General features: G+C 37.8%; 1 protein-coding gene across 1 annotated transcript; it reads left to right on the forward strand.

Moving 5' to 3' along the window:
- Positions 1-10,084: 10,084 nt before the first annotated feature.
- Positions 10,085-10,876, forward strand: LOC125588674. Its single transcript, XM_048760309.1, has one exon. The coding sequence runs from the start codon at positions 10,377-10,379 to the stop codon at positions 10,812-10,814; it is 438 nt and encodes a 145-aa protein (XP_048616266.1). The 5' UTR covers positions 10,085-10,376; the 3' UTR covers positions 10,815-10,876.
- The last annotated feature ends 3,202 nt before the right edge of the window (positions 10,877-14,078 follow it).

The raw sequence follows: 14,078 nt of genomic DNA on the forward strand, positions 1-14,078 counted from the left end.
TAGGTGTTACACGTTTTTTTTTCCACCTAATTAATTTTCGTCGTAAATTCATAGGAAAATTACAACTACCAGATTCGAAATTTCCTATAAATATGGATGTTTGAACATCATTTTAAACACACCAACAACAAAAAGCGTGAAAGAAAAAAAAAATGACTGGCTCCGGGAATATTTACGAGTTGCGGAAGTGGATGTATATGCATAGAGATGCTAACGAGAGAGTGACGAAAAAATACCTTGCGGGGCTGGAGACATTTATGCATCAAGCAGATTAAACACCGCTCGCCCAAGAAAGTGGTAAGATGTTCTGTCCATGTTAGAAATGCAACAATTCGAAACTGGCAAACCGTGAAAATGTTTGGAAGCATTTAATAAATAGAGGTTTCACGCCAAATTACTATATCTGGTTTCAACATGGAGAAGGTTTTAATTATGATCAGAACGAAGCTAGTAGTAGTAATAGCAATTTTCAGGAAAAAGAACCGGTTGATCATCATTTGCATAATGAACATAGTTACCATCAGGAGGAGATGGTAGATTATGATAGGGTTCATGATATGGTAGCTGATGCATTGGTAGCTCATGATGAAGATGAAGAACCTAATATAGATGCAAAAAAGTTTTACGAAATGTTAAACGCGGCGAATCAACCACTTTACAGTGGTTGTAGAGAAGGTCTCTCTAAATTGTCGTTGGCTGCTAGAATGATGAATATTAAAACTGATCACAATCTACCTGAAAGTTGCATGAACGAATGGGCGGACTTGTTTAAAGAGTATTTGCCGGAAGACAATGTGTCTGCTGATTCTTATTATGAGATTCAGAAACTGGTTTATAGTCTTGGGTTGCCTTCGGAGATGATAGATGTTTGCATCGACAACTGCATGATCTATTGGGGAGATGATGAGAAGCTAGAAGAATGTTGATTCTGCAAGAAGCCACGATTCAAGCCGCAAAGACGGGGACGTAATAGGGTACCGTACCAAAGGATGTGGTACCTACCAATTACAGACAGATTGAAAAGATTGTATCAATCAGAGCAGACTGCTGAAAAGATGAGATGACATGCCGATCATACTCAGACGGATGGTGAGATGACTCATCCATCAGATGCAAGAGCCTGGAAACAGTTCAAAAAAGTACATCCGGATTTCGCTAGCAATAGCCGAAATGTGTATCTCGGACTATGCACAGATGGATTTAGTCCGTTCGGAATGTCAGGGAGACAATATTCATTGTGGCCAGTCTTTCTTACACCATACAACCTGCCACCGGAGATGTGCATGCAACAGGAGTTGCTATTCTTGACCATATTAATACCTGGTCCGAACCATCCAAAAAGGTCCCTGGATGTTTTCCTACAACCACTGATAAAAGAGTTGAAGGATTTGTGGTCAACAGGGGTGAGGACGTATGACTGTTCAACGAAGACGAATTTTACGATGCGAGCGATGCTTTTGTGGACCATAAGTGATTTTTCTGCCTATGGGATGTTGTCTGGATGGACTACACATGGAAGATTAGCTTGTCCATATTGTAATGGAACGACAGATGCGTTTCAACTGAAGAATGGTAGGAAGACAAGTTGGTTTGATTGTCACCGTCGATTTCTTCCCATTGGCCATCCTTACCGAAGAAAAAAAGAATTTGTTTAGGCACAAAAGGGTTGTGAGAGACACTCCTCCTCCATATCTAAATGGAGAACAAATTGAAGCGTAAATCGACTACTACGGAGCTAACGAAACAGTTCGTTGGGGTGGTAATTGGCATGTCCCTCGTAATATGCCTGATTCTTACGGTGTTCATCACAACTGGCACAAGAAGAGTATATTTTGGGAGTCGCCATATTGGAAGGATCCTCTTCTGCGCCACAACCCCGATGTGATGCATATAGAGAAGAATTTCTTTGAGAACATCATGAATACAATATTGAATGTCCCAGGGAAGACAAAAGACAACATAAAATCGAGGTTGGACTTGCCGGATATTTGCTCAAGAAGCGAGTTACATATTAAAAGCAATGGACAAGTTTCAGTTCCGATATTCAAATTATCTTCAGAAAAAAAGTCGGTGTTGTTCAACTGGGTGGCATCAGAAGTGAAGTTCTCCGATGAGTATGTTTCGAATCTCTCTAGATGTATTGAAAATGGTCAAAAGTTCTCTGGGATGAAGAGTCATGATTGTCATGTCTTTATGCAACGACTACTGCCCTTTGCATTTGCGGAGCTACTTCCAACAAACATACATGAAGCACTTGCAGGTACGTAGTGTATTATATCACAATAATTTTATAACGGTCTAATTTGCAGAATAATATATGACTAACAATGTGTTTAATTTTTTTTTGAATATAAAAGGCATTGGAGCATTTTTCAGGGATCTGAGCACCCGCACTCTTAAAGAAGAAGTTGTGGAACAGCTTCAGGAGAACATTCCCATCTTATTGTGCAACTTGGAGAAGATATTTCCTCCCGGATTTTTTGACGTCATGGAGCATCTAGCTGTCCACCTCCCATATGAGGCATTGCTTCGTGGACCTGTACATTACGGATGGATGTATCCGTATGAGCGAGCCATGAAATATTTGAAGGGAAAAGCAAAGAACCTCGCCAAAGTTGAAGGTTCTATAATTGTTGTAATTTTGACGGAAGAAGTTTCTCACTTCACATCGTAGTACTTTGCGTCAAAAGTACGTACCCGGAGAAGAGCTCCAAGAAGATATGATGATGGTGGTGTTGCGCCAACATATGCAGTTGCTGGTGTTCCAGACATCTTTAGCCAGATTGGGCGACTCGGTGGGAAGTCTAAAGAGGTTTGGTGGTCGAGTGAACAAGACGCTCATAGTGCACACACCTATATTCTACTCAATTGCGAGGATCCATTGATGCGTTATTTTGAAAGGTAACATATATTGACACTTCGAAACACATATAAGTATAATTAATTATATAATTGCGAGAGATTCATTCCTATAAAATGTGATTTTACAGCATATTTGTTTCTCAAGTTGAAGAAACATTTCCTGGTATATCCACAAGTGACGTAGACAAAAGGAAAGATCAACACTTCATTAAGTGGTTGCGGAATCAGGTATTAACTCAAACTCTTCTTTCATACATGATCTGTATTTCATTAACATTCTCTTTATTTTTGCAGGTTGATTATGACGACGACGATGCAAATTATCCTAAGTGGTTACACGAAGTAATTCAATCTCCACTTGTAAAGGTCACCACATCACAGATGTATTTCACACGAGGCTATACTTTTCATACATATGAGTATGGTAGACAGCGGGCGACCAGTAACTATGAAATATGTGCGAAAGGGGAAACATATTTCTACGGGATCTTGATGGAGATTATTGAAGTCAAATTTCCAGGGATACCGAAGCTGAAATGCGTCCTCTTCAAATGTGAATGGTTTGACCCCGTCGTCAACAGAGGTGTTCGGTCTAACAAATTCGGTTTAGTTGATGTCAACGGTGGACGAATGTACAACAAATTCGAGTCTTTCATTTTATCTTCACAAGCAGACCAAGTTAGCTTCCTTCCATACCCTCGGATGAGAGATTCTGGGATAAATTGGTTAGCAGTGATCAAAGTTACACCTCGAGGACGAATCATCAGTGGAGAAGAACCACCATTGCAAGAAGAACAAATAAATGAAGTCGAGGAACCTGAACAAGAAATTGATGACATCCTTCTTATTGATCCGCATAATCACGAGTACGAAGATCTTACCGATGATGCCACAGACGAAGCTGTTGAAGACGAGTTTAGTGAAAATGATGATGTTTCTAGTGATGACGAGAATGTCGATGTATCCGATTGATGTATTTGTTTTATGAATAAGATTTGGGAGTTTGTTTTATGAATAAGGTAATGTGGGGTTTGTTTTATGAATAAGGTAATGTGGGAGTTTGTTTTATGAATAAGGTAATGTGGGGTTTGTTTTATGAATAAGGTAATGTGGGAGTTTATTTTATGAATAAGCAAATGTGGGAATTGTGGTTTGGAATGGAAATAAAGATGGGGTTTGGAATATATGAAGTAGAAAATAAGGAATATGAGGTTTGGGGTTTAGGATTCTAGGGATTTAAACATAACAGTCGTTAATTCCACGTAAGTAAAAATCATCGTAACGGACTCGTAAGCCAACGAGGAAATCACGACGAAATATAATATTAAAGAACGCGGAGCTCGTTAATTCCACGTAAGCGCAAATCGTCGTAAAGACCACGTAGTATGAAATCGTCGTAAATACCACGTATGAGAAATCGTCGTAAAGGACTCGTAGTATAAAAACTAGAAAAAAAAAAGGAAAAGGAGAAAAATACCATATTAACATGTGGCAAGACTTCCAGCAATTATAATACGTAAGTCTCGCCCACATGAATTCTAATATCTTATCTTTTTCCTATTTTTTCAAATATTTATTATTTGAATATGATTTTGCTGAGGAATGTGATTTGAGATAGGGTGTGATATGGGAGTTTGTGTGTGGTTTGAGAATGAGAGTTGTGGGTATATTTATAGGAAAGCAAGGCTCGTTAATTCCACGTAAACAAAATCGTCGTTAATACCTCATATATAAAAACACGGGCCTTTGTAATTCCTCGCAATTTCCTCGTACAGAAAAACACGGGCCTTTGTAACTGCTCGCTATTTCGTCGTAAGCTTACGAGGAATTTGCGACGATATGTAGTCTTATATATACCCCCGAGCGCTCGCTCTTTCTTTCCTCTCTACTTCCTCTCCACTTCCTCTCCATTTCGTAGCAATGGTAGGCCTTTCTAATTCCTCTCTAATTTGGTTAGTTTAGGATAGATTAGGTGGTTAGTATAGGGAATTTAGATAGGTTTACGGATTTTATGTTATTTAGTGTTGATTAGGTGGATAATGTTGGGAAATATACTGTTGATGTTAATTTTAAAAATTTAATTTTTTTCCAGGTTCAAATAGGAAGACTTACTGCCCATTACAAAGAGATCTTCGGTGAGCCGGGTAGTCGTTTAGACCCGGCCTCTTCTTCAGCTCCCAGTTCTTCGGGTCAGGAGACTGTCCCTGAGACTCAGTACACTCAGAGAGTCTCTGGGTCTACTTCTTCTAGTGCACCATCGGCTCCTCATGTGCCTTCCCCGATGGCTCATCCGACGATGCCTGCTCCTGTGCCTCCTCCGATGGCACCTCCGATGGCCGCCGATATTCATCCCGATTTGATGGTGCCTCCGAGTGCTCCTTACTCGCTGTACACTGTAGAGGACATTCTCCGTCTGCAAGGCAGAGAAGGTTTACCAGTCATCGACCCCGACCGACCGGACCGAACTTTGTGGTATGTTGCATTAATTTTTTTTTAATTCGTTTAAAATTTTTTATAACATTAAAAATAATTTATATTTTAAATTTGTATTTTTCAGGTGGGGGGGTTGACAACTGTCTTGCATCGGACGTAACCGACACGATCAAAGGTTACTTCTCCATGGCACATCCGAACTAGAGTAAGACGCCTCACTACGTCAGAAAGACGTGGTTCAAAATTTACGCTGTAAGTTTCTATTAATTAATTATATTTACTTTAATTTTTTCATGATTTATATATATACTTTCTAAAAAACTAATTGTTAATTTATTTTTTCCAACAGCAAAAATATAATTGGGCCTTGGGGATCACTAAGAGGGTGAGGAAGAAGTTTAATGCGAAGGCGAAAGTTCGCTTGTTGGACACGGTCTCCAACTGGAAGGGTGACTGGATCGTGAAGGGGTATGAGCGTGGCAAACCCGTTGAGCTCACCACGGATGTGTGGGATGGCCTCATCCGTTATTGGCGTCTTCCTGATTCCATTAGAATCGCCCAGTCTTGCTCTAACTCCCGTAACACGGTCGATGAGCACGGAAACGGGCCGATGCTTCACACTACGGGCTAAAAACCCCACGCCGATGTCCGTTTGGAAATGGTAGTTAAATATTTTATTAAATAATTTTTTTCATATATATATTTTTATTCTAACTTTCTTAAATGTTTTTTAGGCCAAAGAGACGGTACATCTCCCGTCTCTTATGGAACTTTACGAGAGGACCCACAAGAACAAGGCAGGCGTATTTGTAGATGGCAAGTCCGAGCAAATCTACAACGACGTGGTTGCTCGGGTTGAAGACCGCCAGACCCAGCTGACCCAGCAGTCTACCGACAGATTATCCGTCACCTTATCCACACTTGAAGTGGATAAGATTTACGAGGAGGTAAATTTTCAAAAAAATTTAATTTTTTATTATTCATTTAATATAACTTTAAATTTTTACTAATAATATTTATTTTTTGTTTTTAAGGTTGTCCCTAAAAAAAAGAGACGGACGTTGGGGATTGGTTCCGTCAACGATGTTCCGAGAGCGACATCGTCTTATGGTCAGCGACGGGATGATGAAGTCACTGAGCTGCGTAACGAGTTGGCCGCGACAAAATCTTGTATGAGTGGAGTCGAGGGCTTCTTGGACGTTATAGCGGCCACAAATCCGGAATGGGAGTCCATGTTGAGGAACATGCGACAACAACATCCCATTCGAGGCGAGTCATCCGACGTACATAACGAGGCGGATGTTACGAGGAGGAGTGATGAATTCTACCAGGCGATGAACGATCCTTAGTTTTTTTTTCGGTTGTTGTATTATAAATTCAAAACTTATTTATATATAAAATATTTTCGTATTGATTTATTTTTATTTTAAATTATAATTTTATTAATAAATTAAATAATTTTAATTATTTTTTAGTTATATTTTTAAATTCTGTAAAATAATAAAAACGAAGTGAATTCGTAGCTAATGTACGACCTATTTACGTGGAAACCTTACGAGGAAATGACGAGAAATAATAAACGAGTATTTTACGAGAAAACATTTACGAGAAAATAACGAGAAAAGATAAACGAGTATTTTACGAGGAAATACTTTCGTGGTAGTTACGTGTATTTTGCGAGGAAACACTTTCAATGTATTTACGTGTAGTTTACGAGGAACTCGTTTCGAGGTATTTACGAGGAAATATAGCGACCTCCTTACGTGAAGTATTTACGTGGTCTTTACGACGAAATGATGTGCTTCGTCTTTACGACGAAATATTGTCCTCGCTAAGTTACGACGAATTGGCGAGGAAATATCTGTTACGACGGATGAGTAACGAGCAAACGTGTTTCCTCGCTAATTCGTCGTAAAGCCTCTTTTACGACGAAGTCACGAGGAAAACCGCCCTCGTTAAGATTATGTTTTCTTGTAGTGGATTTTATATAGAATTTAAAAGTTCATAAACCAATAACAAAGGATTCTAACAAGATTGTAAGAATATATAAACCAATAACAATAGAATCTCTAAATTTTATAATTCTTTCAAAATTTAACTACCAATAACTCTCCCCTTAGATTATTCACAACTGTATATATATATATGTAGTTGTGATTTTTCTGAACTTTTTTTGTTTTTAGAGATGTAGAAATTTCTCTGGAACATTTTTTGTCCTTCAGATCTACATGCACATATACATATATATCCCCACTTCTATACATATATATATATGTATATTTATTGCAAATAAATAACACCTGATTAATAAAAGAAATAATCAAAAAAGTAGCGGGACAGTATAGTAAATAGGTAAAGGCTGTTTAGGTAAAGTGAAAAAGAAAAGACGTGGCTTCACGTGCTAAGCTATGAATATGATTGTGCGTAGAAGGTGCTTCGTCTCTGATCGTATGTAACTTAATGGCCCACATACATACTCGTAAGTAACTTAATAGGCCAGAGCAAATCTAAGTGGTTATTGGGCTTAAGTAAGATGTTAGATATTTGGGGGGGGGGGGGGGGGGGGGGGGGGGGGGGGATGTTGAATCATTAAACGAGGTAGCGATAGTATTGTATTACACACAGCATTGCATGCTTACGTGATGCACATGCGTGTGTATGAGAAGTTTCCACGTGAGGTGATCAGCACAACGAGGGAATATTTGGATTGATGAAATCACAAGGTCAGTAATGTTGGCTTTGTACGTTTATTTTTAGATTTTTTTTACATAAATACTTTTTCACATTCAAATTACACTACATGACATTTATCACTTAAGACACACTTTCTTTTGTCAAATTTTTTTTTATAACCCTAAACTAAAGAGAATCTCTCTCATCTTCTTATTTCATTTTATTATTTTTCTTATTCTACTTTATGTATTTATTTACTTTTATCTCAAATTTTAAAATATATTAAAAAAAAATAATTGTCATAATAAACTATATATAAAATTCTATATCTTTTAAGATCCATGTACATATATATATTATATATATATTAATGTGTAAACAAAATGTGGACGTGGACACGAAAGCGTGGATAACAGAATTATAAATTAGTTGTGGACATGAACATCTTAACATAATTATAAACTAGTTATGGACATGGACGATATTCATTCGATTTCATTCATCATCTTGGGATCTACATTCAACTCTAATCAAAATTACATCCATCCACATGATGACAAAGCACAAATTCCTTAGATCAGAAATCTCTGACATGCAAGATCTATTACTCTCCGACAAAAGTTAAACGCTTTTTCGATTTTTCTCTCCGCTCATACTCACAACATCATCTCTTTCTCATCTTGATGAAGTGTAACTGCATATAATTTATCAATTGAGCTGAAGCAGCCAAGTGTTTGTATTGGAGATAACATAGTCTGTGTCCACGTTTTATGGTATAATTTTAGTAACATGAGTCCATGTCCACGTATTGTTGTATAGTTTTATGCCCTGTTGGGAACTACGCTAGGCGTGAGTCGGGCGCTCGGTCCAGGCCTAGCGAGTTGCAAGAAAATCGGGGAGTACGCGGGGTGTACGCGGGGCCTAGTTTTAACATAATTTAATATATTTTTAATATGTTTAGATAACAAAAATTATAATAAAAGTTTTAATACATGCTTTTATAAATATTACAAAAGAACATACGTTTTTCCTCTCGTACACATCTGATTCAAGCACCACAAAAAAGAATTTCAATTCATGGGATAAACAAAAAAAAAGAAAATCCCCAAATGTATATGAACGTGAGTTAGTTTTGGGCCAAACAAATATTAAACTAAGTTTTTTTATGGGCTCAGCATCCATTTTTGGATTTAGTGGGCAATTGTCAATTGTTAATAATCAAATTTTTTAATGTCGAGTTCATGACCCAGTTAAATTACGCGGCCGCGTTTCCCATTTTACGCGGACAACGCGGACTTCTACGGCCAACCGATTTTAGTCACCGATTTGCACCTCCTCCCCGCGGCCAAGCTCCAAGTCACGCCTAGGCGGCTAGGCGGCCGCGTTTTCGAACAAAAGTTTTATGGAATCAAAACAAATAGTTTGTCCACGTTATCTATTATAAACACATTAACATCACATATCCACACATTACTCATCACTCATCCACATATCACCGGTCCACAAATCACCCAACCACACATCACCCGTCCACAAATCACCCAACCACACATCACTCATCCACAAATCACCCATCTACAACTGTCATTTCCATTAAGGGCAGAATTGTCTACAATCTGTTGGTGGCCCACAATAAAGTGTGTCACATGTAAGAAATAAGTCAAAAAGTGTCAATCAGTGTAATCAACTCTTATTTTTAAAGGCAAATGTTTCCCACAATAACAATAGTATTAATTAATGTACTGATGTTATGTAGCGCCACATAAAACTTGCTACAATTGATTACTTGCAGTTAAAATATACCAACTTACGAAAAACGAACAAACATAAGAATTTAGAAAATTATTGTGCAGCAAATAATACTCTACATTACCTTACATATATACATGCGTGTATTACTAAGCCTCTATATCGACTTAAGTAATTAGTTGGTGAAGAGGTTGTCACATGGGCCAATGAAAGTGTCCCGACCCCCCTCCCGTCTACATCGCCATTATTGCAATAGCGATCCACTCCCGCTAAACGCCATTGCGCTTATTAGTCTAGATAATTAATGTGGTTTTCGTTAGAACCCAAGGAGCATATAATAACATTGATTCAAGATAATAATCGCCGATAGTTGACAAAACAAGGAATCAACGCTAGTTGACCAAAACAATCAACGATAACGCTGCTTCATTCATTATCCAGAGCATTCGTTGATATTTACAATCGCATAGATGCGTCTAACTAATCACGTGCCTGCTGCTTCAGACACACTTGTGCATTTAGGTCTTCCGAGTCATTATTATAAATCTCATCTCTTTCTTAAATTCCTCATTTGCTCTCTCTCTCTCTCTGGAAACTCAAATACACGACCAAATATAATTACATAAAGATTAGAGTCTAGAGAAAGGGTGTGTTGTGTGATGGAGATAAAAACGAAGAGGTACTGGCGCAGGTGGAGAGGATACGAGAAGCTTGATGGGTCATCAACGCCGGGTCGAGGGAGTGGAAAACGGGTCAAAATGGATCCAATCCGGAAGAAACGCTTTTGGAGGATCAAGATTATGCCAAAACTGAGGATTCTTAGAAGGGCTTCGCCTAAGAAGCTTCTGGTTTGGTTACGTGATTCTTATGTTAATATGATGATGCGGTTGGCGAACTCACGGGCCATCGGAGCTTCTGGATACGATGGATCCGGTTTCGGGCAGCGTCAGATGAAGGAGTATGATGAGAAAGTGCTTGTGGAGATTTACAGGTCCATGCTGATGGCGCAGGCGCAGGGGAATCTCGTGCAACGCGACACAGCTAATAAGCCTCCTTCTGAACCAGCGGTTGTTCCTGTGTCTTCTGTCCTAATCTAATTAAAATAATGAAAACAAATATCTGGTTTCTTTATAATAAAAGAGAATCAAAATTCTTGACATGTTTGAGATACTTTTCGAGATTGCTGATAGCAAAGTTGCTTTTGATATGGAAAAAAAAAAAAAAATTTACACAAAAAGAGTTATTAGAAAGAAATAAGTAGATGGTTGCTTGTGGGCCAAACAGTTCTGTTTATTTAAGGGGGTTTTACATTTTTTTTTTTTTTGTCACTGGGCGCTCTCTGGAATCCCGGAGGAGTCGAATCCGTGTACCTTGGGATCCAGTTCACTCTAGTGTTTTACCACTAGGCTATTCTGTTCCGGCAACGGGGTTTTACATTTATTTATCAAGTTTTGTTGAATCTATACTTCTGAATAGTGTAAAGATTCGATGTTGTACCATGCATGCGTTGTGTGTAAATCTTTATACGTATTAAATTGGTTCCTATAATTAGTTGACTATTTCGTGGAAGTTCGGGAACCACTTTTGCTTAACGGAAGTGTTATTCTCGTATTTATGAACGAAAGCAGGCACGTAATTAGTATCATATAGAAATTATTGTACCAAAATGGTCCCTGAAAATGGACCACCACCATGTTTTAGTCAAATCTTAACTAGTTGGTGCTTCATAAAATTCAAGCCTACAATGGGCCTACAGGTTTAATATAGCTACTTCATCAATACTTTCCCGGGTATCAAATAGCCTCCAATGGGCCTAAAGGTTTGGAAAACCGTAGGAGTCGTGGAGAACGTTTGATTAATTTTTATAGTAACGTAACAAAACAAAAGAAAACCTAAAGTTGGATGATAAAAAGTTTGTTTGATTTAAGTACGAAAGTACATAAGCTTAGGTTTGACGTTACAGTCGAACATCTACACACGTATATTTACTTGTACATTCTCCTCGGCGTCGATAAAATGTAGAATATTGCTAAATCGGTAAATCCTAATTAAACATTTAACTAGGTTAATTACTTATAGCATCTAAACATTTAACGAAAATTCCCACATGACCCGTAAGTAATTTAGCCATCGTAGTGAGTAGTGACCCAAGTGTTAAGCGGATTTGATACGTACAGTGTCGGTCTGTAGTTTTGTGGCGCCTAAAACGCAATAGAAAGATTATACCCCTATAAATTTTTTTTTTTTAGTGTTCTAAACTGAACAAAAATCTCAAAATGTTTTTTTAATGCTGAAATTTTATCAAGACTCAAGAGAACCCTAATAGATTGATCTACCATATGGATAAAATAATGATTATAAAACGTTCATATGAATTTAACATCAAGTTAGTATACCATTGGTTTCAGATTACACCAATCTGTCTTGTACCTCTCCAATGAATAAGATCCGTGACTGTGTCTCAAATCTCAACGAGTCAGTACATTAAAATTAAATTGATAGCACTTGTTAGAGTATCGGTTCCCCTTAGTATTGCATACATGTATGTTTATGACCTTTTGGACAAAATAAGGAAAGGAGATGATCAAAAACTTTTAGCTAAATTTTAAACAAGTTATGAAACGAGCTAAGATTTTTAAAATCTAAAGCTAGACTTAAGTAAATGATTACCTTGCTGCTCAAGTAACCATTAAATTAAATATCTTAACAAAAATATAGGCATGTAATAAAACAAATCTTATTGCTTTGTTACAAAATTTATCTCTGCAAGACATGTTTGTGTGCGCTTGGAGTATTGTTTAAATTGATAAATCAAAGAATGCAAGTTATCAATAGTCAGAGAGTTGACCAAATACAGAAAAGCAAAAAATAACAAAGTCCCTTTAGCTTAGCAGTGACGCATACTTGAACGTTATCGTGGGTCGTGTGGCACATGGAGTTTCGTGGTCCATAAAGGAAACCAAAATTACATAAACACTATAATATTGTATCACAAATAATTATTATTGAAGTTAAACTTGATTTGGGTCATATGATTGGGCTAAAATTTTACTAATAATGTTTAGCCCAAAACTTAACCCAAATTCTAGAAAAATCTTCCACCTCCTCATCATAAAAATCTAGATATTATTATACAAATATCTAGATAATTAGAATAAAATAATATAGATATTATGTTAGAATTATCTAGATTTAGGATTAAAATATATGAGATATTTTGTAATATGGAAGCTATAAATACCTTCTCATCCTCTCATTTGTAACAACACAAGAAATTGAACAAGTGTAATAATAAGAAAGTTTTTCTTAAAGAAAGAGTGTTCCACTCAAAGTTCTCTAAATCTCTTTGAGAGTTCTTCCATATTATTCTTCATACTTGGAAGTTTTCTTGTTTCTTTCGGGTTCTCGGGTTCTCGGGTATTACGGTATTGGGCTAGTGCTAAGCACTATTAAGGGTGGTTTCTTTACATGGTATCAGAGCCAAGCTAATCTTGTGCTCATCAAGATCGGTTTTTAAAGAGAGCTCGGGTCTATTCTAAGTATGGAATCAACGGATCGTGTTGTTGGATTGGGAATGGAAATCCTAAACCAATCTAACTACCGGTTATGGAAGTCATGCATGGAGTCATACCTGGTGAGTGAGAACTTATGGGATGTCGTCGGTGGTAACAACACAACACCACCAAGGGGAAATGCTGCAACCCCGGAAGCGACAAAGGAGTGGACACGGAAGAATGCCAAGGCGGAGTTTGCTTTGAAGAGGTCCATATCTTCAAGCATATTTGAGCATGTCTCAAGGTGTACTTCCGCTAGTTCCATTTGGCAAGCTTTAGATCAATTGTTCAACAAGAAGAATGAGGCTAAACTACAATTATTAGAGAATGAGCTTGCGAATGCGAAGCAGGGGGAGTCTTCAATCTCAGAGTTTTTTATCAAGGTAAAGAACCTATGCTCTGAGATTAATACTCTAAATCCGGAGGAGTCAATTTCTGAAGCACGGTTGAAGCGGTCTATCATTCGAGGTCTACGGCCTGAATATACACCGTTTGTGACTTCGGTTCAAGGATGGGCTACACAACCTTCCTTGGAAGAGTTTGAAAATTTGCTAGCTTCGCAAGAGTCATTAGCCATGCAAATGTCAGGAGTCAAAATCAATGATGACTCGGGAAGCGCCTTTGTAGCTCGGAGACAACAAAGCTTCAAGGCGAAAAACAAAGATGGAGGTTCAAGACACAATGATGGAAGTGAAGGATCTTCTATGGATAAGAAAAAGTTCAAGTGCTATCGGTGTGGAAAGCTTGGGCATTTCAAAAGGGATTGTCGAGTCAAGTTGAAGGAAACAAATATGGCGGAGTCAAAAA

Source organism: Brassica napus, chromosome C6 (assembly GCF_020379485.1).
Source record: "Brassica napus cultivar Da-Ae chromosome C6, Da-Ae, whole genome shotgun sequence".
NCBI classification, from domain to species: domain Eukaryota; kingdom Viridiplantae; phylum Streptophyta; class Magnoliopsida; order Brassicales; family Brassicaceae; genus Brassica; species Brassica napus.